The following is a 24,904-nucleotide window of genomic DNA, read 5'->3' as shown; positions in this document are numbered from 1 at the left end:
CAGACGCAGGACACAGACACTGGCCCGTGCATACAGTGAGCTCATTCTTCTCTGCCCATTCGCTTTGACTGGCCTGATGACAACTGTAGAACTGCCATCTACAGCCACACAGCACGTGCCATAGTGGGCCTTAAATGGCTGAATCTGCTGGGTTCATTAAATGTGATTTAATACAAATCTAATCCATGACACTTACATTTGTATGTTCAAGGGTAATAACAGTGGTGTTTAAATATTTGAATATTTAAGTCTAACAGAAATATCAAGTAGAAGTTGACTTTCATATATCAGATCTGTCAATGTTATTTACAATTTTTGCATTAGGATAATTGAGCTGTTCCAAAGTTTAAAATAGATTGAAGTATATGCTTTATACTTGATAGCAATGAAAGAAACATTTTCTCCAGTAAAAATATACCTGTAAAAAGTAGAACTTGAGGTCCTATCACCCATCTGTGATTCTTCAGGCTTGATCTGGGTAGATCACATGCCATGTATTGCTTGACTTTATAGTCTTCATCCTCTGACAAGGTTTGGCCTGGATTTTTGCATTCTTTCTCTAACCTGGAAATCATATATTTGACATGCCATGTTCCTCTTGCTCCATGTAAGCTTTCCACCGTAGCACATTCAGTCTCAATCACTTCTACTGTTTTGACATGTTGTGTACAAACACACACACACACACACACACACACACACACACACACAGAAAGAGAGAGGGAGAGAGAGAAATGCACACAAAAGCATAACATACTGTAACCCACTACTGCATCCCCCATATTACACATAAAGCATGACATGTGCTCTTCCTCTCTTAAGCCTTTAAGGAATGGTTGAGTGGAGTATGGCAATAATGTCTTGGGGGTGACATCTCAAGACCCTGTCCCTGGGGGCATGTGCAGTGAGAGTGAGAGTAAAACGTAGGAGTGAGAGCGAGAGAGAAGAATCTAGATTACCCACAAAGGCCCTTTGTGTCACCCAGTCACCAGGGTTTTTAGGAGGTGAGCCAGCTCCATCAGACTCTCGACGCAGACAGCACTCCAGTAGAACAGAGAGGTGTGGTGTTGGCATGGCGCTCAGGACTGCAGTTATTTTTATCGGGGGAAATTGTCCCAGGGAAAAGGGCCTCGGAGAGCAAAAGGAAAAAACTGAAGGGAGTGGTGATGGATAGAGAAACTATTTGTAATCATGCCATGCCATCTACGCACAGGGCTGTGCTGGGATGTAAAAAAGGGTTTTGTGTGGGGAGGGTGTGATCGTGTGTGTGTGTGTATGGGGGCTACATGCATACAGGCGAGGTGGCTACAGTATTTTGGATGGTGTGGCATGACATCAGATATTTCAGGCAGCTTAAAAAGATGCTCAATAATTAAAAGAGGAGACACTTGGATAAAGCAGTTGTACTTTCAGTCTTTTGTTTTATTCTCTCATTTCTGTCTTTTCTCTCTTTTTAAGTGCTTTTTTTGGGGTTTTAAAAGAAGAGGTAAGGAGATTTTTGACTGCATTATAGGCATTAGACTAATTGCCTTTGGCACAGTAGTGGTACAATGTAATGTGCTTTGTGTGTAATGAACTAAAATGATTAATCATGATGATGATTATTCATTGTTTTTACTCTATTTCACCTACAATGTTTCATTATTCTATATTAAATGAATTGCTATTTAAAGCCTCTATGTCACTAACACAGATTAACATCTGCTCATATAATATGCTGTGCATGGATTTGATGTATTTTCTGAAGCTGTAGAAAATGATAGAAAGGTGAAGAATATCTTAAGGTCTTGATTTGACAGTGTACACACATATGTTGTAATAATCTTATTTGAATCTTGACACAAAGCAAGTTTGGATATCCTAACATTAATGGAAGCAGACACACACACACACACACACAGGGGGCTGTGTATCCTGCAGAAGTTAAATCATAAAGTGTGAATTATGTTTCCATTACATGCATTCCTAAAGGAGAGACTGGCAAAGGAGGTGCCATACGGTTCATTTTACGCTGCTTCGATTGGCCACTCTTTCCGTGTTTATAGTGAGGCCAAGTAGTTCTTTTTAAAGCTGCCGCAGCACCTGTGATATTCAACATGAAAGAGCAAGATAGATCTCATGCATAAAGAAATGTTTACTGAGAAGACTTTGGAGGGAGAGAGCCTGTTCATGGGAAAGTAATGTTGGCCATGAAGGCTAAAAATGTGAAAAGTGTTTCTCTAACTCGTGCACACTCAGTAACACACAGCAAGGGTCAGACAATTCCCAGCTGTGCAAGAATGCCATTTATCTCTGCAGCTGTGCTGGCACTGTTATTTATTTATTTATTTAGTCGTTGAACACTGCTGTTTGTGTCTGGGGTATGTCATTCAGATTTATTGATGTTCATGACTGTGAGTCGTGAACGTGTGTGTGTGTGTGTGTGTGTGTGTGTGTGTGTGACTGTGTGTGTGTGTGCGTGCTAAGCTCTTTGCTACATGCTTAACCCTTTTGTGAGCTTCCAGCTTCACGAAAGAGCAAAATTTGAATGTATCTGCATGTTGGCATGAATGAATTAGTGATTGCACTTATAAAGTGCTCTCTTGGTACCTGTTAGGATAATCTTAAACCACTTCATTGTAGGGGACTTCTGTCACCAGTATAAAAATAAATGGTGCGACCTCACCACAAGCATTATCGGTATACTCACAACATTTTGTCTTGTAAACAGGCGATAAGACAGAGTATTTACCAATTTCTTGAATCGGAGACCGTATAAGAAGGCTTAATTGTTAATTTGGCCCAGAGTTACCAAGGCTCTGCTCTTAACAATGCCAGTGAAACAGGCAACATTGTTTTCAAGGATGGTGCACAGTTGCTTGCAGTGTTCCATTTCTGGAATTGTTTTGACAAATCAGTTACTCACAGTAAAATTACAAACCCCCAAGTCTGGTGTTTTGAGATCAGTCATTGCAGAACTAAACCATCTGCATATTTCAATATATAGTGTCCTTGTTGGAGTTCTGTCAATCATGTCATTGGTATGCTGAAAAAAGAAGAGGAAACAGTATCATTGGCCTTCAGCACTTGGTTAAACCAGATGGTCAAAAAATGTTTTTTTTTCCTGTTTTTCTTTTTCCTTTGTCTAGCTTTTCTTCCTGTGTGTTTGTCATTTATTTGATATATTGATGTTAATGACTGTTAGTGTGTGAGCGTGTGTATGTGTGTGTGTGTGTGCGTGTGTATGTGTATGTGTGTGCCTGCTGTACTGTATGTTGGTCAGGCTAATGGTGTATATGTTCTCTCTGTGTATAGATAGAGGATGGAGGTAAGGCAGCCCAGACCAAGAAGCTGAGAGTGGGAGATGAGCTGATCAACATCAATGGCTCTCCGCTTTACGGATCACGTCAGGAGGCACTTATCCTTATCAAGGGCTCCTACCGCACTCTCAAGATCATCGTCCGCAGGTACAATTAATCTAAACTCACATGTAAAGCATTTCAACAACAACAGCAACACATTGCATTTATATAGTGCTTTTCAAGGTACCCAAAGCGCTTTACAGTGAAGGGGGAATCTCACTTACCACCACTATTGCACCCACCCACATTTCAGGTTACATACACTGATAGTTACAGAAATGATATAGCACCATTGGTGTAACAGTAGCATCACTTAGTTGCTTTTTCTGGAAAAAAATGTAGGCTTTACAACTGAGTGACCTTTGAGAAGGACACTTGTCTCTCCTGCACATGACCATACGATCAATATAAGATCTGAGGATATTATAAAAACTGTTTGCATACAAAACACCTCAAAAACCTGGAAAGATAATGATGCATCATTATATTCTTCCACTTTTCAGTTGAGAGTTTTGTTGTTTCTTATTCCTCACTGCCAGAAAAAGGTAAACTTGGCCCTCACACCCTGCAGGTGGATGCTTTGATTAGGTACATTTGAGTTAAATGATTGGATGCTCAGAGGTTGGGTAATGTGGATGTTTTTCACTGGTGACTGGGGGAGTTTGAAAATGACATCTGCAAATGGTATTTAGTCAAACTGCTAGAAACAGCAGTCTGAAAAAGGAAAACTATAACAAGAAAAAGAATTACGGTTCACTATAATCACACCAAGATCTCTGTATTTGAAGAGGAAATTGCTCAGCAGTGATACAAAACGGCTTGTGTCATTCGTCTATCTGATTTTATTCAGGGATCTAACACCACCTATTGTTCAGACTGAGTTGTCTCACAATTCCCTGTCTGTTTGCATAATAGGAGTGTCAGGAATTGAGTGTGGGCGAATGTCTGCTTTTCTTGTATTTAGGTTGAAGTCCCTATCAGCTGAGATCAGTGTGCAACAAATTCCTTCTGGAATTCTCTCTCAACAGTTAGAGGGGGTTTCCCAGTGAATGTGCCTCAATCCTAGTCACTGCATTGCTACCTCTTCTGACTACTTGCTTGCTCCTATTCTGTGTTTCTCCCTCTCCCTAGCTACTGATATCTGCAGCAGTTCAGTTGTGGCTACTGCTTTCCTTAAACATTGTTTTTATAATGATAAGAAGCTATCAAAATATGCAACAACTGAAATTGGAGAATGTCAGTGTTGGACAACAGCAGCCACTTTAACAAAAGTCCAAATATGGTGGGACTCGTACAAGACAACTTCAAAAAATGTATGAGGAAACCTAAAAGACTCAATATTAAATATATTATTAGGTTGTAAATCTGTATAAATAAAAGTGAATATGCAATGTCAAGCCAGGCCATGGTTCAAACCCTCACAAGTTCCTCAACTTCCATGACACGTCATTGGAACTGGCCACCTTAATCTGATGGGAATACAGTTAATTAATGTAGAAAATCCCTGTTTTCATACTGTAAGCGTGGTTTAGTTAAGGCTTTCACGGACAACCTGATCTGTCCTGTACTTGTTTAGCATGGGGTGACTAATTAAATGGCAAATCATTTCAACCTCATTGCCACTCTTTCAATGCTGAAAGCCTGACACCTGTTACCCAGGCATACAAACTCTGCCCTTTCACTTTTCACTTCACATATGACATCACTGAGACCATCTCATTCATTCTTGCTTCATAGTCCAACTGGAACACTTATAGGAGTTCTCGTAACAGAATGTTCCAGAAGCACTCATAAGGGAATCCCTGACCACAGATGAACTGCTGTTCTTTGTTAAACGAAAATGGGGCGCTCACTTGGCTGAGGTGGTTTTGTGCACATAGCACATTGTTTACTTAAATTGAACATAGTGGTGAAAACCCCATGTGTCCTTTTCTTTGCACAACCCACAGTGTGTCGAAAGAAAGAGAGAGAGAGAGAGAGATGGAATTGTTAGGTTCTGTTTATTCTTCAGATATTGCAGGGTCATTCCTTGGTCGTGTTTGAGACGCATCTTCAGTCCCCTTCTCTGTAAATACATTGTCAGTCACACATTTACATTTTTTTTACGGAGCCATTAAAGAGACGTGCAAAAAAAAAAGAATATTCTAAGTTTCTGGTGAGCACAAGAAACGTATCTAATGCACACCTTGCGAGGGAGAATGGGAGTGTTTTGTTTGGCACTTGACTGGCTATGTCGCCGCTGACACTGAAGGGGAGCGTTGCTCACCGCCCTCTTTGCTATTCTCATCCCAGTTAGGTGGAGAGCACAGGGAAATTCTGAGCCTCTGTTTCACACTTCCTGCTCTGCCCTGTGAGTCTTCCTCTGTGACACACACATGTGCGGCAGGCAGGCTGTTGGATGCCTCACTCAATGTGCTGGCAAGTCTGAGTCTTAGCCAGACAAAGTGTTTCACATGGACTGACCGTACTGTGGGTGTTTGTTTGTGTGTTGCTGTGCGTGTCGCTGTGTGTGACTGTATTCAGAAGTGTTTCAGGAGGAAGAGCTGCGATATACAGGAAAGCCACGTGAAGAAGGAGGAAGCGTGTCTGCCCCGTCCAGAATGTTAGCTTTGCTTTATTTGAGTTGGAACTGGACGCACAATGGGCTATTGACAAAATATTGTTTGGTAAAAAAAAAATAATAATAATAATAATGTGTGCTCCCTATACCCACATAAACCACCAGTGTTTGAAAGAGCAGCCTGTAGCTCCTGTGACTCATCTGGTGAAAGAGTATACTGTAGGGGTGAGAACCAGAGGGGCGAAAGTGACATTTTTGACAAAATTGAGATTTATACATCAAATGAAAGCTCTTCATCAGCTCTGCCAAACAGACAAAATCATTTAAAAAGTAATTTTAGAGTTTTTAGTGAAAAAACAAAGGACTTGAACACTGAACACACTGAACCAATTGGTGTTGTTTTTGCCCTCCTGGAAAGTTGGTGAAATGCTTACGCCCCTCTGGTTCTAAGCCCTTATCATGGCAAATGTGTGGGCAAATGTCAATACATGGTTGCACACATATAGGTGAAATATTGTAAGCACCTATATTAGATGTTGCATTTGAATATGAATATATAACTCTTGAGGAGAATACTAGTCACTGTTAAAGGTGATGGTCCTAGTCCATCTCAGCGGACTAGACTATGCCACTGAACAGTGACCACACGGTGTCCAAAATGTCATAGGAGGCTTCCACTAGTTCACGTTACTTTAGGGAAGCGATGTATGATTGTAGCTCATCCTACAGCTTCTCACAGTAACCCCGTGCTCTCTGTTCACCTCTCCACCCTGTCCCCGCTGTGCCAGGGAATGGGGAAAACAAAGGCTCTCTCACCCATAGGAAAACAATGCAAATTCCTGACATTCCAAGACACTTCCTCTCTATAGCTGCATTCTCTCTGGGTTCCTTTCTTCCTCTTTAGCTGCGTCTCCTTTTGTGTGTAGGACTTCCCCTCAAGGAGAATAAATCAAACATTTCCCATTACTCGACAAATAACACCATAACAAATGTTCTGTATTCTGTATGGGATGGTGTATATGTGTGCAGTAAATGTTGTTTTCTTTTGTTGGAATGTTTGCAGCTTTGTTCACTCGAATGCGTTTACATAATTTTCCTGTACATATGTGTTTTTTATATTTCACCTGTACACATGCAAGTTCAACTTTATGTTCTGAAATCTGGTGCCTTTTCTCACAACTCGGACATGCTTAGTACAGAACAACTATTGGATAGTTTAAAGGTGAGGTCAGTGATCGTATGCAATTTCAAGCCCATAATATTTTCCGTCACAATCAGCAAACATGTCCTCATGATCCACTAGCTCAACCGGCTCTCTGTAGGCAGCTCAGGCTCTGAAAACTGGAAACAAACAAAGTGGGGGCAGCCTGTCCCCCAAACAAAAACAACACACTGTGTGGAGTTTCTCTGGGAATACAGAAGGGAGGGGTGAGCTACCTCTCTGGTGTGTTTTGTTTATTCCCTGATTAGAATATATTGTTTGTTGCTTCGGACAAAAACGTCTGCTAAGAAATTTAAATATAAACATAAACGTTATGCGCGATCGCTGACTGCATCTTAAAAGAGTTAGGGATGGTTGCTTTGGAAGCAAATGAGCTACATGACTCAAGTAGTTTGAGTGACAAAACTGACCATTGAAAGATTGTCGTCTTGACCATTTTTAGATTGTTAATTGATTTTGAGGTTGAAGTTTTGTCTGGAGAGAAACCTTTGAGAACACTAAGCTATCACTGTCCACTTAAAAGAAAGCGGGAGATTAAGAGGGGGGGGGGTGATAACAGAGACACAACAAGGCATTGTGCTGCTGCAGAGGACCGTGCATCAGGCAGGATTTGTCTGGCCGGCTCAAGAGTCTGATGGACCACAGCCACTGTGCTGATTGACTGGAATGCAGCCGTGCGGCTGTTTATGGGAAACAGGCAACCCAAAACAAACAGATTGCTTGATTGTGGCTCGAAACATAATGGTGTGTGTATGTTTGTATGTGTCATGTGTATGTGATTGGAGGATATGGTGTTGGAATGGGTATAGCTTGACAGGTGACCATACTTCCCTTCTCTTACATTTTTTCTGCAAATTTTTGCACATACACATCCATGTATACATACATACTCACAGATTTTGGGAGACTGTTTTTTTTCTATCGTAAGCATCAGACCAGTCTGGTTATATCTTTGTTTTTATTTAGACATTCTCAAATTGGTTGTTTCATCATTTAACCATCCACTCCATTTGTGACAGAGACTTATCTTAAATTTGCAGTCATTATTTAGTCTGTATTTCAAACTACTGTTTGTTTTGCCTGATGGTATCTCCGAAAGACAGCTGAGGAGAGTACCGCAGAAGTCCAGTGGTTTGTGATGTGCTGGTGTGTCACATGTTTGGGCAGTTTCAAGCATCCTAAAGGGCCTCATTACAGAGGTCACAAGAGACCTGGAGAACATGTGATCAGCATCAAGTCCTCAAAACCTTCTAATCAGTTATTGCATAGTCCACACACACTCTTTGAGGCATCCTTTTGAGCGACCCCCCCTCCATTTACATATGTCGTGTGTATGTTGTGTGTAGAGAGTGGTAGATTCGATCATTGCTATTTGTAAAAAACAATTAATAAGAAAAATGTGTGTGTGGTTGTCGCTGTAGGGTGGCCTTGTGTCAGGGACAGGAAATCGAATGCTGAACAAAAGTGTGTGGACTATGGGAAAACTGCTAGGCGGTTGTACACTGCCATAAATTACAGGGTTTGTTTTGAATAGACTACATTTTGCTGAATTTGTATTCAGTGGTCCACATGGCAAAATTGGCGCTGTCTGACTGTTTATATTAAAAAAAAAGTTGCATGTTACGTGGCCTACTCTCGCACTGTAACAGAGTTGATAAAAATATGGTGCCTGATCAATGAATAGTCTGCAGATGTCTAATTGTAGGATGCCTACTACTGTACTACTGTACGCTCAATGGTGTTTTATGCCCCTAACGTTGTCTTCCAGGCAGCGCTGCCACCGTCGACTTAAAGGCACCTTATCCTAAACTTAACCCGTGCCTAACCATAGCGCCTTCCAGGCAGCGCTGCGTTGGGGGCATAAAACACCAAGAAAAACTACTGTACACTATACAAGGTTTCCTGAAAGGTTTCTTTTTCTGCCCCCATCACGTTACTGCCTGCTCTAGGGACATCAAAGTTCATGTTCAAGCTGGGGTCTGTAGAGTACCTTGAGAAATGTCCTTACATTATGGTGTTATAAATAAATAAGTAAATAAAACGGAATTGAAATTGAATTGGATTCTCTTACACACTGAATGGAGTTGGAATCTGTACAGTCAGTTTAATCTTGATGCACGGTCAACACAACATACTGTATATAGAATATGAAAATGTTTATTTCCATAACAAAATGTACACCACCAAAACTCAATTTTCATCTGCTATTTATTTTCCACTCCCAATCCACATACCCTGGGTCAAACTTGATGGGTGTTTAAGAGAGAGGCAGGAAGTGCCCCTTTGCATTTTTTTATTCTCTTTGTTCAAACAATAATAAGAACGAACTCAGGGTATTATTTTAGCAGCAGCTTGTGTCTTTATCTCATACAAACAGTTTCCTCTCCATCTGAGCTCCACTTCCTGTCTCTCTAATGGCATTACAGAGAGAGAGAGAGAGAGAGATGCAGAGAGAGAGAAAGAGAGAGATGTAAAGGGGTGGGAGGTAGAGACCTTAGTGTTTGGTCTCTGAAATAAGTAGACTGGGGATGGTTGGGGGGGCTTGTAGGTTAATTTGCTGGTTCATTTTAGAGAGATGACAGTTAGTCTCAGCTGCGGTAACCAAGCTCAGCTGCTCTGTATGTATTCCTGCTCAAGGCTTTAACAGCATGTACTGTCAAATACAGGGCTTGTGCCTAAAAAACTGACTAAGAAAGTGATTGAATTCACCTCTGAGCCTGATTAGGGATTATCCAGAATTCAAATATCTCTTGAAGATAAGCAACAGATTTGGATATCTACTGACTTGAATTGGGAATTGGCAGATGGATTTTTCTCTGAAGCAGAGCTCATGCGATCACTTGGCTCAGCGCAGTGCATGACAGGAGAAGCATGAATCCCTGTGAGTAGGTGCTCTTTGCGTTGGACTCTGCTGCAAACGTTTAACATTTCTTTATCCTTTTCCTCCACTTTTGTCTCATGGAGATGTTTTAAGATAAACAATTCCATTTAGCCTGGGTAGTGGAAATAAAGAGAAAGTTAAAGAGAGAAACTATCAAAAGGAGACATCTCTATTGACATGCTTACTTAGAACGTATCATTCAGGTAGTCTTTTGAACTCAATAACAATGTTTACAGTTTGACAACTTTTAATATAATATCTGTGGGATTATTGATGATTAGTCTATTTCCTTGGTGTGCTTTTGAACAGTGATATTCATCAGCTTTTCTGCTGTTAAATAGTCCTCTTGTATGCAGTGTCTTCCCAGGTGAACCAAAAACCCTTAGAAGCATAACTGAGACCACATAAGTCTAAATAAATAAATAGAGTTATATAAAATACAATTTAAGTATAGCTATGCTAAACTCTTCTCTATACTTTACACCTTTGTGTGTTGAAGCAAATGCTGGTTATATTTCGGTTATTTCTTTTTTTGTGGTCTAATCATTAGATTTTTCAGCAGTGAATTGCAGTACTGGCATTTACAAACGTATGGGTTATGGCTGGGTCTAGATTGTGATCTATGTTTTTGTTACACCATTCAAGAAAGAGGTGTTGCACCTGTTGCACATTCTGATTAACTATCAGCAACCATTATGTTTGTTCTGAGTTTTTATGAGACTGTTTGATTGGTTTTCAGTTGCGCTCATGTTGTTTTAACCTTGTTCTTGATTGTTGTCGTTTCCATGAACTCTTATGTGTGTGTGTGTGCGCGTGTGTGTGTGTGTTATGGGTTATGTGTGTGTGTGTGCGTGTGTGTGTGTGTGTGTGTTTGTTTGTGCGTGATCGCAGACGCAGTGTGCCTTGCCGTAGGCCCCACTCGTGGCATCTGGCCAAGCAGGCAGAGCCCCTGAGTGTGACTGGCACTTCCACTAGCCCTTCGGACATGCAGCTCCACCCTGCCCACTTCCCCACACTTTGGCATTCCAGCAACAATAATAGGTGGGTAAAAAAAACACACACAAACACACAGTCGCCCTACGGGAAAACATTTGGCAGTGGACTGACATTAGCCATGGCCTGAGCCCACAAGAAGTAGGAGGACGTGAAAGAGGCAGCCTTGTCGGATCGTGGTGGCTACCATTTTTCCACATGCACCACATCATTGTGTTTGTGGTGTTTCCATAATGAAACAATCAGCAGGAAGCCCATGACCTCACATCCAATATCAACATTGTAGTCTGAGGACACTGTTGTTATTTTCAGACATTGATTCATGCATTCTTTGTTAGATCACCAGCAAAATTAGCAGAGAAACACAAAAAGGTTAGCGATTTTAGAAGCGTCCGAACTTTTAGATTTGTTTGATTGGAGGAAAACGTTTTTCTGAAAGGAAAAAGGAAGGAAAGGCTGTCCGTCTGTCCGTCTGCTTGTATTACTCTGGCATGAGAAAGTAAAAAAAAAAGAAAAAGTATGGAACCAGGCTCATCTTAGCCCCCTGTTTTGGGACAATGCCAAAAAATACAATGGAAACATAGTATAATGTACAGACAGCACAGCCACAGTGGATAATGACACTTAGAGTTCAATTGCTTCGCATGGGAACCAAGAGTACCACACCACAGTTACAGCCGATTTGATTCTGATATACATACCATCATTTTTATATTTGGAATAAAGCAGGGGTATAGTCTAGTTAGCTGTAGTGGGTATACTGTGATGCAGTCTAGTTAGCTGTAGTGGGTATACTGTGATCAACCCAAAATGTTAATACCTATCCTTACCCAAGTGGGTATACTGAGATGGTGATGCTTTTGAGGTGGGTATACTGTGTAGTCCTGCATATCACGTAGACTACACCACTGCAACAATGGAACTGATAACTTATTGTCTGGTGGTGAATTAGAGACCATCTGGAACTGCCAAACCCAGGAGATTACAAATTGGTCTGCTCATTGATATTTTCCTAAAAGTCCCCTTCTGTATACTATCCAAAAGACAAGGTCCATTGTCAAGTAGTTTGTCTGTAGATGTTAACTTTTAACTGAAACCTTGAAGTGTCCAGTGACTCAGTGTTGTACTGTAGATTCCATTACAGAGTTTACCTGTAACTAAATATCTGATGCCCATAAAAGGCTGTCCTAACAGGCTGTCTCACCTCCAGTGGAATGCATTCACATGGGTCATGTCCTGTGATGGTCAGAGTCGAGGGCTGGGTAGGGAATTTTGGTGATTTCCCATGTGGAAGACCTCATTTCCTCTCTTCCTGGTCCAAGCCTTTGAACAGATACACTGTCGGAATGGCTTATGAGAACTTTCCATAAAGTTTTCATACAATATTATTATGTATTATTATTATTATTATTATTATTATTATTATATATCTCAATTCTGTGTCTTTTTAGGAATATCTTGATATGTCACTGTTGTGTTGTAGTGTGAGGATTTTAGCATGATGCAGAGAAACTGTTTTGTGGAACCATTTACACATTTGAACACAGCTATTTCTCTTTGTGCATCTTTTTCTCTCTTGTCTACAGTGATCTGTCTATGCAGTGGAGGCCTCTCTCACGACACCACAGCAATTCAGGGGGCAGCATGGAGAGTCTCGAGACCCCGCCCCCACCCAGCCAGAGTTACTTTGATAGCCAACTGTCACCGGTCGACCCAGCTATTTTCAACAACAAGAGAGATTCCGCCTACAGTTCCTTTTCTGCCAGTTCTAACACTTCAGACTATACAGTGTCCCTGAGACCTGACGTTTCCAGCTCAATGGACAATATCCTGCAGGGCCTGGGTCCAGGCCGCTCAGAGCTGCGACCACCCTCCTCGGCCAGTGGTCCAGGAGACCTGCAGGAAGAACCTGGAAGTCTCAAATCGAGGTTGGCCTTTCTCAGGCCTGAGGCAAAGACCAGGCCTTCGTCGTACAGCTACGAGGATGAGCACAGAGGACCCCCACAGCCCCCGGCAAGAAAGGACAGCTTCAGGGCCACCAGAGCCCGGCCAGGGGTATTAGACAAACGCTGCACGTCTGCCCCCGTGGGTATTCCTACCCCACCTAGCTGCCTGGTGGAGGATCAGCAGCGAAGACACACAATTTCTGAGGAAGGAAATGGTTTTGAAAATGGAAAAATAGGAAGATGGAAGGATTCTAAAGGTAGCAGTTTAGAACCATACTACATCATCACCTCAGACACAGAACCTTGTGCACACCAGGGTCAGGTTGAAGAAAGCAAGAACAACTTCCAAGAGAATCACCTTCAAAATCTGCAGAAGGGAGCACCCAGTCCAATGCCCCGATTAACAGAGAGCCTAACGGCAGGAAGTGTCACTGAAAACCCCCTAGATGTCCAGTTTAAGCCAGAGAACAACCATTTATTTGGCTCTCACCAATACAGTCCCACTGAGAATCTGCCAGCTCCCCAGGTCCAACTGCTTGAGTTCTGTGACAATCAAAGTGACAGGCCTTTGTTGGACCATAGCAGGTGGTCACAGCCACTCTTGCCACCACCAGTGGAGCAGGGAGACCCTAGTAGCCCAGATTCCATATCTACAAACAAGTGGAGTGAAAGCAGGTGTTCCACACCAGGGTCTAGTGATGTCCCCAGGTGGGTGAAGCCAAGTGTAGACACAGAAGTCCTGAATGCATCAGTTCCCCCGCAGCACGTCTGGGGCCGCTCCGTAAGTGTACCAGGTGAACAGGTGAATGGATTCCCCAGCTCTGCGAGATCAGCGTCATCCTACTCACCTGCGTTAGAACAGCAATTTCAGCCTATTAGTTCCGCTGTCAGTATGGATGCCATGCTGGAAGAATGCCACGAAAACAAGGATAGAGGAAAACGAGATGAAGTCGAAGAAATCCTGAAGCCATATCAAAAGTCCAGTGCCGCGAGGCAATTGCGGTCGTCAAAGTCGCGCCGTCGCAACGAGCGCTTTGCTACCAACCTCCGCAATGAGATCCAACGCAAGAAGGCGGAGCTGCAGAAGAGCCGAAGCCCTGTTGGGTTGTTGGATTGTGGAGAGACCGTAAAGGAGGAGGAGAGCAGTGATTTCCTGCTAGAGAGAGAAGAAACCCTCAAGAGAGGAGACATTCTGATACCATCATCAGAGAGACAGCCATCAGATTATCCGGGTAACCCTCATGTGAGCCACTCGGGACATGAGGAGTTCCCTTCTTCAGAGCAGCTCAGCAAACAACTAGTCTCAACCTCCAGCCATCCCACTGCCATCTCCCACCAGCCGTTAGTGTCTCCCCCTCGTCACCAAAGACCTTCAGGGCTTGACGCAGCCTGCATTGTTGAGCACCTGCCCCCTAAACTGGATTATGGGAGGAAGACGGAGGAGGAAGTGACCGGTGCCAGTAAGGCCCGGCGTTGGCGTTGGGCCCCAGGGAGCAAGCTCCAGCCTGAGACGGATCTGGCTGAAAAGAGACGGGTAAAGGGGGAAGTGCCGTCACCCCCAAGCCATAGCGCTGCACCTCCGAGAACAAACCCACCCCCTATTGGCCGCTCATCCAGCCGAACAGTTGAGAGTGACATCCTCCCGTTCGCTGACCGCAGGAAGTTTTTTGAGGAGACTAGCCGCAATCTAAGTCATTCCGTCTCAAATCTCTCAAGGATGAACATGCCGCCGCAAAAAACAGAGAGGCAGTGGTGTCAGCCCAATACGTCTTCTCTGGATCCAGCTAGACCGTCATCTCAGCTAGCCTTCAGAAGGTTCTCCTACCAGGGAGGCCTCCAACAGGATGGGCTTTACAGACCAACTGGGGAGAACCGAATGGATAACAGAAGGCAATTTGTAAACGAAAGCCAAGAGAGGAATAGAGGAAGAGATAGAGCATGTGATAGTGTCGAGGAAAATGATCTGGAGAAACTGAGGGAGGCTGCCAGAGAGAAGGTGAGGGAGTTGGAGAAGTTAAGAGAGATGGAAAGAGAGATGGAGCTAGAACAAGAAAGAAAAAGAGAAAAAGAGATTCAATCAGAGCTTCTGCAGAGGGAATGGGCGAAGGAAAGAGAGCTTGTCAGTAAAATAGACCGTTTACAGCTGACTGACAAACACCCAGAGCACATAAACACATACAACGAAGAGAAGTGGGAAATGGAAGGTGAATCTCCGTGGCGTGACCACGGTTTTTACGGTGACTCTGCAGCAAAACCTGTGATTCAGGACTACCGCCACAGACCACACCATAGTCAGTCCCTGCAACCATCCCACTGTTATCAAACCAATGGCCATGCAGATTCTGACAACATTTGCTCTGCCTTTAACCCAGTGGGTGTTCCAGTTCACTCAAACACCCAGAGTACACCACCTCAATACACCCAGACTACACCACCTCAATACACCCAGACTACACCGCCTCAAAACACCCAGACTACACCGCCTCAATACACCCAGAGTACACCGCCTCAATACACCCTGAGAAGCTACACTCCCCCAGAGGTGAGGATATATGTCTGTCTGTTTATCTATCTATTTATCTTTCTATCTACTGGTATTTATCTTTCTATCTATCTATCTATCTATCTATCTATCTACCTACCTATATTATAAATGCGTTTTGTATATTTACAACAAATGCCATAGTAAGTAATTAAGTTGAATGCATTGTTGCTTGAGAAATTAGCAAAAATGTCAAAACATGTAATGCAATCTTGCCATGGATCCTGGATCTGCAATAAAGTTCAGTAGGTTCATCCCTAGACAATGCTCCATCCCTCCACCAAACTGAAGGTCTCTAGAGATATTGGCTGTGTATCCAGGGATATGGTCACACCATGGCATGCTTTGTCCTAGTTTTAGAATATTTTATGACAAATTCTTTGCCTTCGATATCCTGTTGACCTGGATTTTCTGATTTCATGACTCTCAGGCTACCAGTCAATCTTTTAGAATTTGCTATGTCTTGCTGTACAAGGTTTGTGGTTGAATAACATGTTAAATTTCTTCTACAGGCATATCCTGTTAGTGAGCGGGAACAAACAAAACTAAACAGGAAGTTCAGCTTGACTGAGAGGTGAGGTCATGTCCTGTTATTAATGTCCTAGCAGAGTTAACTGAGCTTGACCTCTTCTAAATATTGCGTGAGAAGGCATTCAGGGCATTTGCTAATTACCATAAAAATTCCTCCCTTGTAATCATAGCTAAATATTTATTGCCTCCCAGGGGATAGAGGACATATTTTTGTGTGGGATAGAATGAGAGGGGACACAGTTTGTATAGCACGCTAGAACAAGACAATGGAAAGGGGATAGACATGCACTGTATTCACCCAGGTATTTCCTTTCTCAGGGACTACGCACAGTGCAGGCAGGACAGGCTTGCAAATGGTGTTGTTTACCAGGGGTACCATGGGCAGAGGAGGAACAGGGTTCCTGTTAGCAGCAAGTCCGATTGCTTTTTTACTTCACCGCTTCGCAGTCGTGCGATGTCTGAAAACAACCTCAGTGTGGATCAGTGGTCCTCTTATAGGGGAGGAATGTCCAAATCGCCTGTCTTAAAAGAGGAGGAAGGCAGAGCTTTCTTAACTCTACCCAAACAGAAAGCTTCGCCCCCACCTCGCCCTCCTCCTCCAAAATGGGACCAGTTCTATCGACGGAGGGCTTCCCATCACAGTCTCTTCCCATCGTCCACTCCGGCCCTGTCCTCAGCCCTGCACTCCCAGCCAGAGGTCAGCCCCTCCTCACACCTGAGCGCTCCTGAGGTGACCAGACAACGGGCGTACAGTTTGCCGCCAAGGGAAGGTCCAGTCAGCTGCCATCCCTGTCAGGAGCGTCCTCCTCCAGCCCCGTTCAGCAACAACCACTCACAAAGATCCTTCAGACCAGTGGTCCCGGCCCCGAAGGAGAAAGTCACACCGTTTATTCCACCTGAGCAGTGCACCCGGTAAAGGCCGACATATACACAACATAATCTCAACATAATCTCAACGTATTCATATCCAACTTACTATATACACACAACATAATCTTAACGTATCCATATCCACGATACTGTATACACAACATAATCTCTCACACAGCCATGTTAAACTTTACAACTCATACATTCCCAAAACACAGCATTTAACTAAGTTACATTTGAAATAAATGTTAGATGTTTTATTTAGTAATAAACCACAAAACTTTACTTATCATATACAAACAACATTTTTATTCTACCAAGCCAAAGGAAAATGGTATGGTTAGAGTGTTGCTGCTTAGTTGTCACATTGTGATGTTCATTCATTTACATTAACTACTTTCACCAGATTATTTGATGCTGGAACGCAGGAAGATCAAAGTCCGCCGACAGTCCTGAAGCCTGCATCTTGGAAACACAGGGGAACTGCAGAGTGGGACTGCAGCGCAACACAGGAACACTTCAGCAGGGACAGCAGTCCAGGACTGCCACCTGGTGCATCAATACATAAGGACAATAACACCTATGAAAGGGAGCTTACGCCAGAGTCTTACCTCACTATGGACCACCTGTTGCCCCAGCAACAGCAGCATCATCAACAGAGAAGAGGGTCTGGTACCCCACAGCTATGCTACAGGCAGCAGGAGCCCCCCAAAACATGCACTGAGCCTGCTAGACAGGAACCAGATGCCCCCATTGAGACAGACATCGATGAACTGTCTGAAGGGGAGACTCTGGAGGACTGTAAAAAGCCAGAGCTCCAGGGGGAGATGCAATGCTTTGCATGCCCCATAACTGTGCTGGAGACAGACGTGGATGCACTTGCACAGACGGAGGCCCCAGAGGTAGAGGCGAGGATGGGTCCAAAGACATCTCCAGCGGAACACCTTCCTCTGGAGCGCAGTGGAGACACACTTGAGAGGTAGGTAGAGTGGGTAGGAAATTAGATGTTTTAAAATTCCCTTCAAAAAGGGTTTGCGTTGGTCCTTATCTATACGTAACTATAAGTTAAACAGTAATGTATCTGACCAGGTCCCGACATTAAAGCAACACCAAAGAACTTTTCCTATGTCGCACGCACGCTATTTGTTTATCCAGCTCCGGCTTTGCAAATAACGATGTCCACAGACAAGGTAGAATATGTTGCATGATTTTATGAAAGTATGATGTATTGCGACATCATGCAAGTCAAATTTGTAATTTCTTATGTCTCATTCTATCGAACTACAGATCCGCTACCCGATCTGGCAAACTTACATAGTGCGGTTATAGCCGATAGAGGGCCGCAAAGCGAATGCAGAAGTGCCGTTCACCCTGTTACGAGTTGATGAACCACTGAAACAATTTTGGAAACATTATTTTAAGGTACAAAAAACTCTTTGGTGTTGCTTTAACTTTCAAATGTGGTCGCCAGCTTGGCAACCAGGTATAAGCTTGTGCGAAATCCAACCATCGTCACCATCGGCATTCATTTTAAGTTGTGAGTGTTAACCTATTAGCCAGGCAGTCGTTAATGCCGAGCCCTGCAGATGCATAAAAAAGTGTGTGGAATGCCTGTCCTGTCTAATCCCTTATTACCCTCCCACACTACAGGTTGTCTGGGCCCAGTTCAGATGGAATGCAGCCCCATGGCACCACATATTACAGAAAGTCTGCTGCTAATACCCAGCTATTCAACCAAATGAACGCATCCCTGAACATGAGCAACATTGAAGATGAGGAGCTCAACTACAAAGTAAGAAAACCTGAAGATATTACAGTACATTCCATGCCAAGTCAAAATCTACAGAGTTTATATATATATGCGCACAGGCATAATTTCAGGGTGTTAAATGCAAAATTATGAGTGTTTACATACCGTTACCATACATTTGTACATATTTACATTAACATAACAAGACTTGGGGGTGTACCCGATTAGCAGTGATGAGTGTGCCTAATGTCAGTGGTCTGAGAATGGATAAACCATAATCTGGTGCCAGGATGTTGGCTGCTCATCAGGGCCACAAGGGCTGTGCCGTCAGTCCAAACTGACAGAAGTGCCACTATGGTTATAGGTATCTTATTTAGCAGACAAGTTTATCCAATGCAAGATACTGTGTATCTTCAACTATCTGATACCATGTAGTCAGTTGCGGATCATTTCTGCATTGCTAAAGATAGTTAGTATGTATGTATGAAAAATACTATGCCCACAACAATCTTATCCAATGGCCAAAAAGTGTGTTCTTGCCAAGAAAGTCACCTTCTATTTTAGTTCTCCCATATTACGGTCACCGACACAGGCTCAGACAACAGAGAATCGGGTTCAAGGGGTTTATTTCACAAACTGGCAGGGTTTAGTAAGTCCAATGGAAGGCAGGCAAAGGAGAAAACACTCAGGGGGAAAAAACACTACTGAAGCACTGGAGTTTCAAGGTACAGGAGGTGACCAACAGCGAAGAGTCCAAACAATACTCACAAAAGGCCTACAGGAATCAACAAGCTCTCGACAAAGTTCGCACGTAACACTCAGGCGCACTTAGAGGTAGGAGTCTGAGTCTCTGGGGGAAAACCTCTTCACGCCGAACAGGAACGAGTGGTTGCCAAAGACGAGGCCAGACAAAGACTGATGGGAGACGGGGGTTTAAGTAGGGAGTGAGGCTGATTGGGAACAGGTGCAGGTCATTAGTAGACTGGGGAGTGTGAACGAGCTTCAGGAGAGTGAGCAGTGGGTGTGGCTGGAGGGGAGCCTGGTGTGGCTGTGACAATTACACTATAGTTAATTTTAAAACAAAGTAGCTAGATGTGGTCATGATGAGTCAGGCATCTGAATAAGGGCTTCAAAAGCCACATTTATTGTTTCAAAATGACAGCTGATGTCAGTTTTGTGATCTCAGTGCTTCCATGATTTTGAATGCCAAAGTCTCATACATTCATGTGTACTGAGATATTGAAGGTGATCTACTGATTTCCTGTTTTATTCAACTCTTGACAACTCTCCAACTCTTCTCCAACTCTTGACACTAAAACACCCTCAAGATATTCTTTTAGAGAATGGTTCCAAAGACTAAAAACAAGATGATCTTATGAGTTGTGCATGATCCCTAGATCTTGCTCTTGGCTGTTAAGGGAAATATGCTTGAACTTCCATGATATTTTGACATTCTCCGTTCTCCTGGGTGGCTTTGCTCCTAGCAAAAAGGTTGGGCATTTTCTTTGCATGTATGTGCTGAGAAACTTATTTGAAAATGGAGGTCTTAAATTATGCGTCAATGCTATCATCACACTTTTATGGTAAAGTGTTGTGGAGCCCTTAATTAAGATTCAAAATCAAATTGATTTCATCCTTTTGTATCGTTAACTGAAAAAGTGAAAGTCTCTCTTCACATAATTTTTTGGGGGTCATATAGTCTTATTAATGAATATACTCAGGGTCAAAACGCTGGCCTTCATTAAAGTCATAATTTAACACTCACTTCCAATTAGGGTCTTTGGCACAAACCTGTCTGCCCTTTCAGCTTAGCCTGGAATCTTCTATAGCCATAGCCATCCTGCTGGAGGTTCCATTAGCCTTGTAACCTTTGTGTCCATGTGATGCTTAGCGCAAACTTTCTGTCATTGTTAAATGTCTTTTGCTATTAAATAATGTTAAATACATTGTATTATCTATTTATTTTTTTTGCGATCAAATGTTTATTATTAAACTATATGACCAAATCACAAATTTGCTAAATCGAATTGGTATCAAAAGAATTCATTCACTTACTGAAAGTCATAAGTATCAAACTAGAATACCTTGTACTATTTGTTAATATTATTTCTCTGTGTGCTGGTTGTTTTGCAGCGACAGCTGATGGAGAGTTTGCGTAAGAAGTTAAGTGTGCTGCTGGAGGCACAGCGAGGCTTGCAGGAGGACGTCCGAGCCAACGTCCAGCTGGGAGAGGAGATCGAGGCTCTGGTGATGACCGTTTGTAAGCCCAATGAGGTGGACAAGTTCCGTATGTTCATCGGTGATCTGGAGAAGGTGGTGAGCCTGCGACTGTCACTCTCAGGCAGGCTACTGCGCGTGGAGAGTGCCCTAGACTGCCTAGGTGTGGAGACAGGCCACCACGAGAGGGTAAGATGGAAAAGACATACAGTATATATTTATTTGCAAATATTGCCATACATGAATAGGCGCGTCCCCAAAACACTGTACGTGGCACACAGTTGCCTTTTATATGAGTTCTCTGTAAGGTGTGCACCCAGAGATACTAAATGTTATAACCAAAGACAGTTAGTGAGATTTTCCCTCTTTCTTCTAGTCAAGTCAAGTCAAGTCAAGTCTGAATGCGCTATATAAATAAACTTGACTTGACTTGACTATTTCTTCTACAAATATAATCAAAGCATTCTCACTGTATGTTGCACATTGATAATCAATGCATTCCTCCTTGCTGCTGTGCTGCATATTGCTCACCTGGATATTTTGGTCCACAGCTCCCCCTACTGGAGAAAAAGCAGCAACTGCTGCTGCAGCTGGGAGAAGCCCAGGAGCTGAAGGAGCACGTGGACCGACGGGAAGAGGCAGTAGGGCGCGTGCTGGGCGGCTGCCTCACCCCGGAGCAACTGCGCGACTACAAACACTTTGTGAAGATGAAGGCCGCCCTCCTGGTGGAGCAGAGGCAGCTGGACGACAAAATCCGTCTGGGAGAGGAACAGCTCCGGGGCCTGCGGGAGAGTCTGGGCCCGGGGGGAGTGCTGGACTATGGGCATTAGTTGAGGTTAAGACAGTGGTCAGGTCAGAGGTCAAAGGTCAGGTAGGACAGGATGCAGGAGACATCCGCAGGTTAATCAGAAAGGTGTGAAATGAAGAGTACTTAGCTCCTCAAGGACACTATATGTTATCCTTTCACATTTGCTTTTGCATTTTGTGCCTTTTTCCACAGGATTTGTTTGCAAATATTGCCGTACATGAATTACCGGTAAGCGTGTCCCAAGAACACTGTACATGGCACACAGTAGTTGACTTATATGAGTTCTCTGTAAGGTGTGCACCCAGAGATACTAAATGTTATAACCAAAGACAATTAGTGAGATATAGTTTGGTTGTGTATGTCCTTCTGATCTAAATTGAAGGTGTCTTAATGCACTGCTATTTATTTATTTATAACTGTTGGCTGAGTAGCCAACAGAAACTTGTATGCTAAGAAATTATACAAGGCAAGTTTATTTATAGTGCATTTCATACACAGAGGAAATTCAATGTGCTTTGCAAATAAAAGCAAAGAACTAAGAGAGAACAAAGAAAACTGGCAACAGCCTGAGCATCTATGATACCATCCAGAAGTTGGCTCCCGAGCTGAACTGAGAACAGTGTTATAAGGAAGAATGTTCTGAATTTTCTGCACATTCACTACAAGCCCCTTAACAAAAGTAAGCAGACAATGGCTGTTGGATCAAGTGCAAAAGGCCACTGCTGCTGTTTATCACAATTATGAATTATGTAATTTGCTGTTTGAGCTGGTATAAGAAACCCTTGCAGTGAGTTAGTCACTGTTTCTGAGATATTCTGTAGACCGTTTAAAAAATAAAAAAAAAGATGTTGTTCACTGGTTCAATACAACATGTAGCATGCTTGCCATGTATGACCCATAACCACATCAGGATTACTACTCCCGTCAAACCCCATTGAGATTAATTCCATTTGTGGACTATCGGCATTGGCCTGCATGGACTAAACAAAGTCAACTGTTAAACAGCTAGAGTGGTGTTGTGAAAAAAAAAATGCTATCTGGTCCAACAGTCACTTTGTAAGATTAGAAGTTCCCAAATGTTTTAAATCAACAATAATGTCAAGAGTTTGTGGATTATTATATGGATAATTGTGCTTTGTAGTTTATTGTGTTATTTTTTTTAATTGCTGGCAATTATTTAATTTTTGTGCAAATGTTATATAGGATCAAACTTCATGACTAAAGAGGACCAGATTGAAACCGCACAGTCATGGATTGCAAAGACAAACTGGAGTCTGTTCTATGTAAGAGATCTCTCTACATAAGAGAGGCCAGAGACACTAACAAGCCATGGGCATCTTCATGTCACTCATAATTCATTTTGTCTGTATGATTGATGTGTCGCTGTTGTGGTCTTGGTTTGTCTCTAAATTGCTTATACATTCTTGAAATGCCTTTCCGCTCATCTGGAACTAGACTCAATTCTTTGCCTCGTTCATGAAAGCACCCTATACCCTGCTGTCATTGAAATGTCAAGGGGTGATTAAATGTAGTTCGAGACTTAGCCAAACCAAAGCCCTGCCATAACATTTTTGTCTGAATCATCCAGAACACTAACAGTTTCAATAACTGACCCATTCAGATGTAATTTTTATGGATACATTACAACTATTGCTTAAGAAACTGAAAAGACTGAGATAGTTGCTGCTATAACTAATGTGCTCTGTTGTGTAATATTAGTCCAAAATTCAAAGGAAGGAATGGCCTTGATTTGTGTCTTGTTGGTGTATGACCCTACAAGGTTTTTATTATGTACATACTCTGTACCATTTGTTTGTATAATTACACTGTAACATATCTTGTTAACAACTGGAAAATCTTGTTGATTGGACAACATTATGATTAATGCATGTGTGTCATTTTCTCCAGCAAGGAATATCTTTGTATCAATAAAAATCTAAATGTGTCCACAACAGTAACATTATTCAATTTTATTAAGTAATTAATCTTTCAGTACCATATATATATATATATATATGCTGGAAAGCAAGTTTGCAGGTTTTATGCTCTTGAAAACGTGCATCTCCCAACTCTAAAGTGTCTGTTCCTTTCTTACTGGTGAACTCAAGTCAGAGATCGCAACACCTAGTAATGCTTTTGCTTAAAATATACAGCAATGCCATTAATTATATGAAGTGCAGCGGTGAAACTTTTGTATTAGCTAAAATATTTGTCAATATCTGACTTAATTATGATGAAGTGACTTGAACCCATACATCTTTTAAGAAATTACTGTTAGAGTGATACTATACTCATTAAACTCACTCATCTCAAGTTGTAGGCTTGCCTATAGCTTTTTCCATGTCTTTTTCAAGTGTTTACCATATCAGTCAAGGACTTTGAGGAAATAATGTCAATATATTTCCTGTATGATCCAATATAAAGTTTTGTCACACCCTTCATCTTTGTTGTCCATTGTAAAATGCTACCAGGATGAACCGCATATGAACACACACACACACACACACACACACACACACACATTACATTACACACTGTGTGCTGAGTGTGTTTCACTAAATCACGGATTGGGATAAATGCAGAGACCAAATTTCCCTCACGGGATCAAGAGTATATATACCTATACTACTATACATTAAATATTACACTCTACATTTGTCTTTCCAGTCAAATACAGTTACATTTTCTAATACATCGAAACAAAACGCACACACTCTGGGCCTATGCACAACACACCAGCTCCACAGTGATTGGCCACATGCACAAACAAACATGCAATGCTTCATGAAGAAATACATAATTTCAGTGTCTAACCGTAACTTCTGTATGGATTGGCAAAAGGGTGAAACTTGACATCTTTGTAACAACAAATGCAGTAGATCCTGGTAGTATTTATATGTGATTTAACTAATTGACATTACTTTCATGTAATACTGCTTCATGACACGTGGCAAAAATGACATCTCTCTCGACATTGCTATGAATCCTGGTTATAGACACATAGTGTCTATACAATATGAAGTGAGTTTGTGCTCTTTGTTACTTCTGTATGCCCTTGCAGTTTCCTCTAGAAAGTGATCAGTATCACTGCCTCCAACAAGGTACATAAATATTGGAGTCAAGGATAACATTTGCACATTGAATCAGGTAAACCAAGTGCTAATTATATGCCATAGGCATATACTAGACCAAGCCCTCTCTACCAGGCCTGCAAGGGTTCAAAAGCAAAGGACACTGTTTTGA

The 24,904-nt window shown here is 42.4% G+C and overlaps 1 protein-coding gene and 1 long non-coding RNA gene across 4 annotated transcripts in view; one reads left to right on the top strand and one right to left on the bottom strand.

Annotated features, from left to right (window-relative positions):
- Window positions 1-23,974, top strand: part of shroom4 (shroom family member 4) — a 32,829-nt gene extending 8,855 nt beyond the window's left edge. For 2 of the 3 annotated variants that reach the window (XM_042070199.1, XM_042070198.1), the window contains exons 2-10: window positions 3,295-3,446; window positions 10,896-11,045; window positions 12,584-15,485; window positions 15,998-16,059; window positions 16,335-16,928; window positions 17,293-17,865; window positions 18,537-18,678; window positions 20,770-21,042; window positions 21,405-23,974. In XM_042070199.1, the coding sequence (XP_041926133.1) occupies window positions 3,295-3,446; window positions 10,896-11,045; window positions 12,584-15,485; window positions 15,998-16,059; window positions 16,335-16,928; window positions 17,293-17,865; window positions 18,537-18,678; window positions 20,770-21,042; window positions 21,405-21,683 (5,127 nt within the window). In that variant the 3' untranslated portion in view covers window positions 21,684-23,974. Of the gene's footprint in view, window positions 1-3,294; window positions 3,447-9,648; window positions 10,005-10,895; window positions 11,046-12,583; window positions 15,486-15,997; window positions 16,060-16,334; window positions 16,929-17,292; window positions 17,866-18,536; window positions 18,679-20,769; window positions 21,043-21,404 lie in introns of those variants that run through there. The other variant, XM_042070200.1, reaches the window with a different exon arrangement.
- On the bottom strand, window positions 4,455-24,522 carry LOC121689942. The gene is made up of 3 exons (XR_006024934.1): window positions 24,407-24,522; window positions 7,211-7,215; window positions 4,455-4,464 (listed from the first exon to the last, which is right to left on the bottom strand). It is a non-coding gene; the product is annotated as an uncharacterized LOC121689942 (long non-coding RNA).
- Window positions 24,523-24,904: the final 382 nt, after the last annotated feature.

Source organism: Alosa sapidissima, chromosome 18, assembly GCF_018492685.1.
Source record: "Alosa sapidissima isolate fAloSap1 chromosome 18, fAloSap1.pri, whole genome shotgun sequence".
In the NCBI taxonomy this organism is placed as follows: Eukaryota; Metazoa; Chordata; class Actinopteri; order Clupeiformes; family Clupeidae; genus Alosa; species Alosa sapidissima.
The sequence above is the reverse complement of the archived record's forward strand: the minus strand, read 5'-3'. Positions and strand labels throughout refer to the sequence as shown.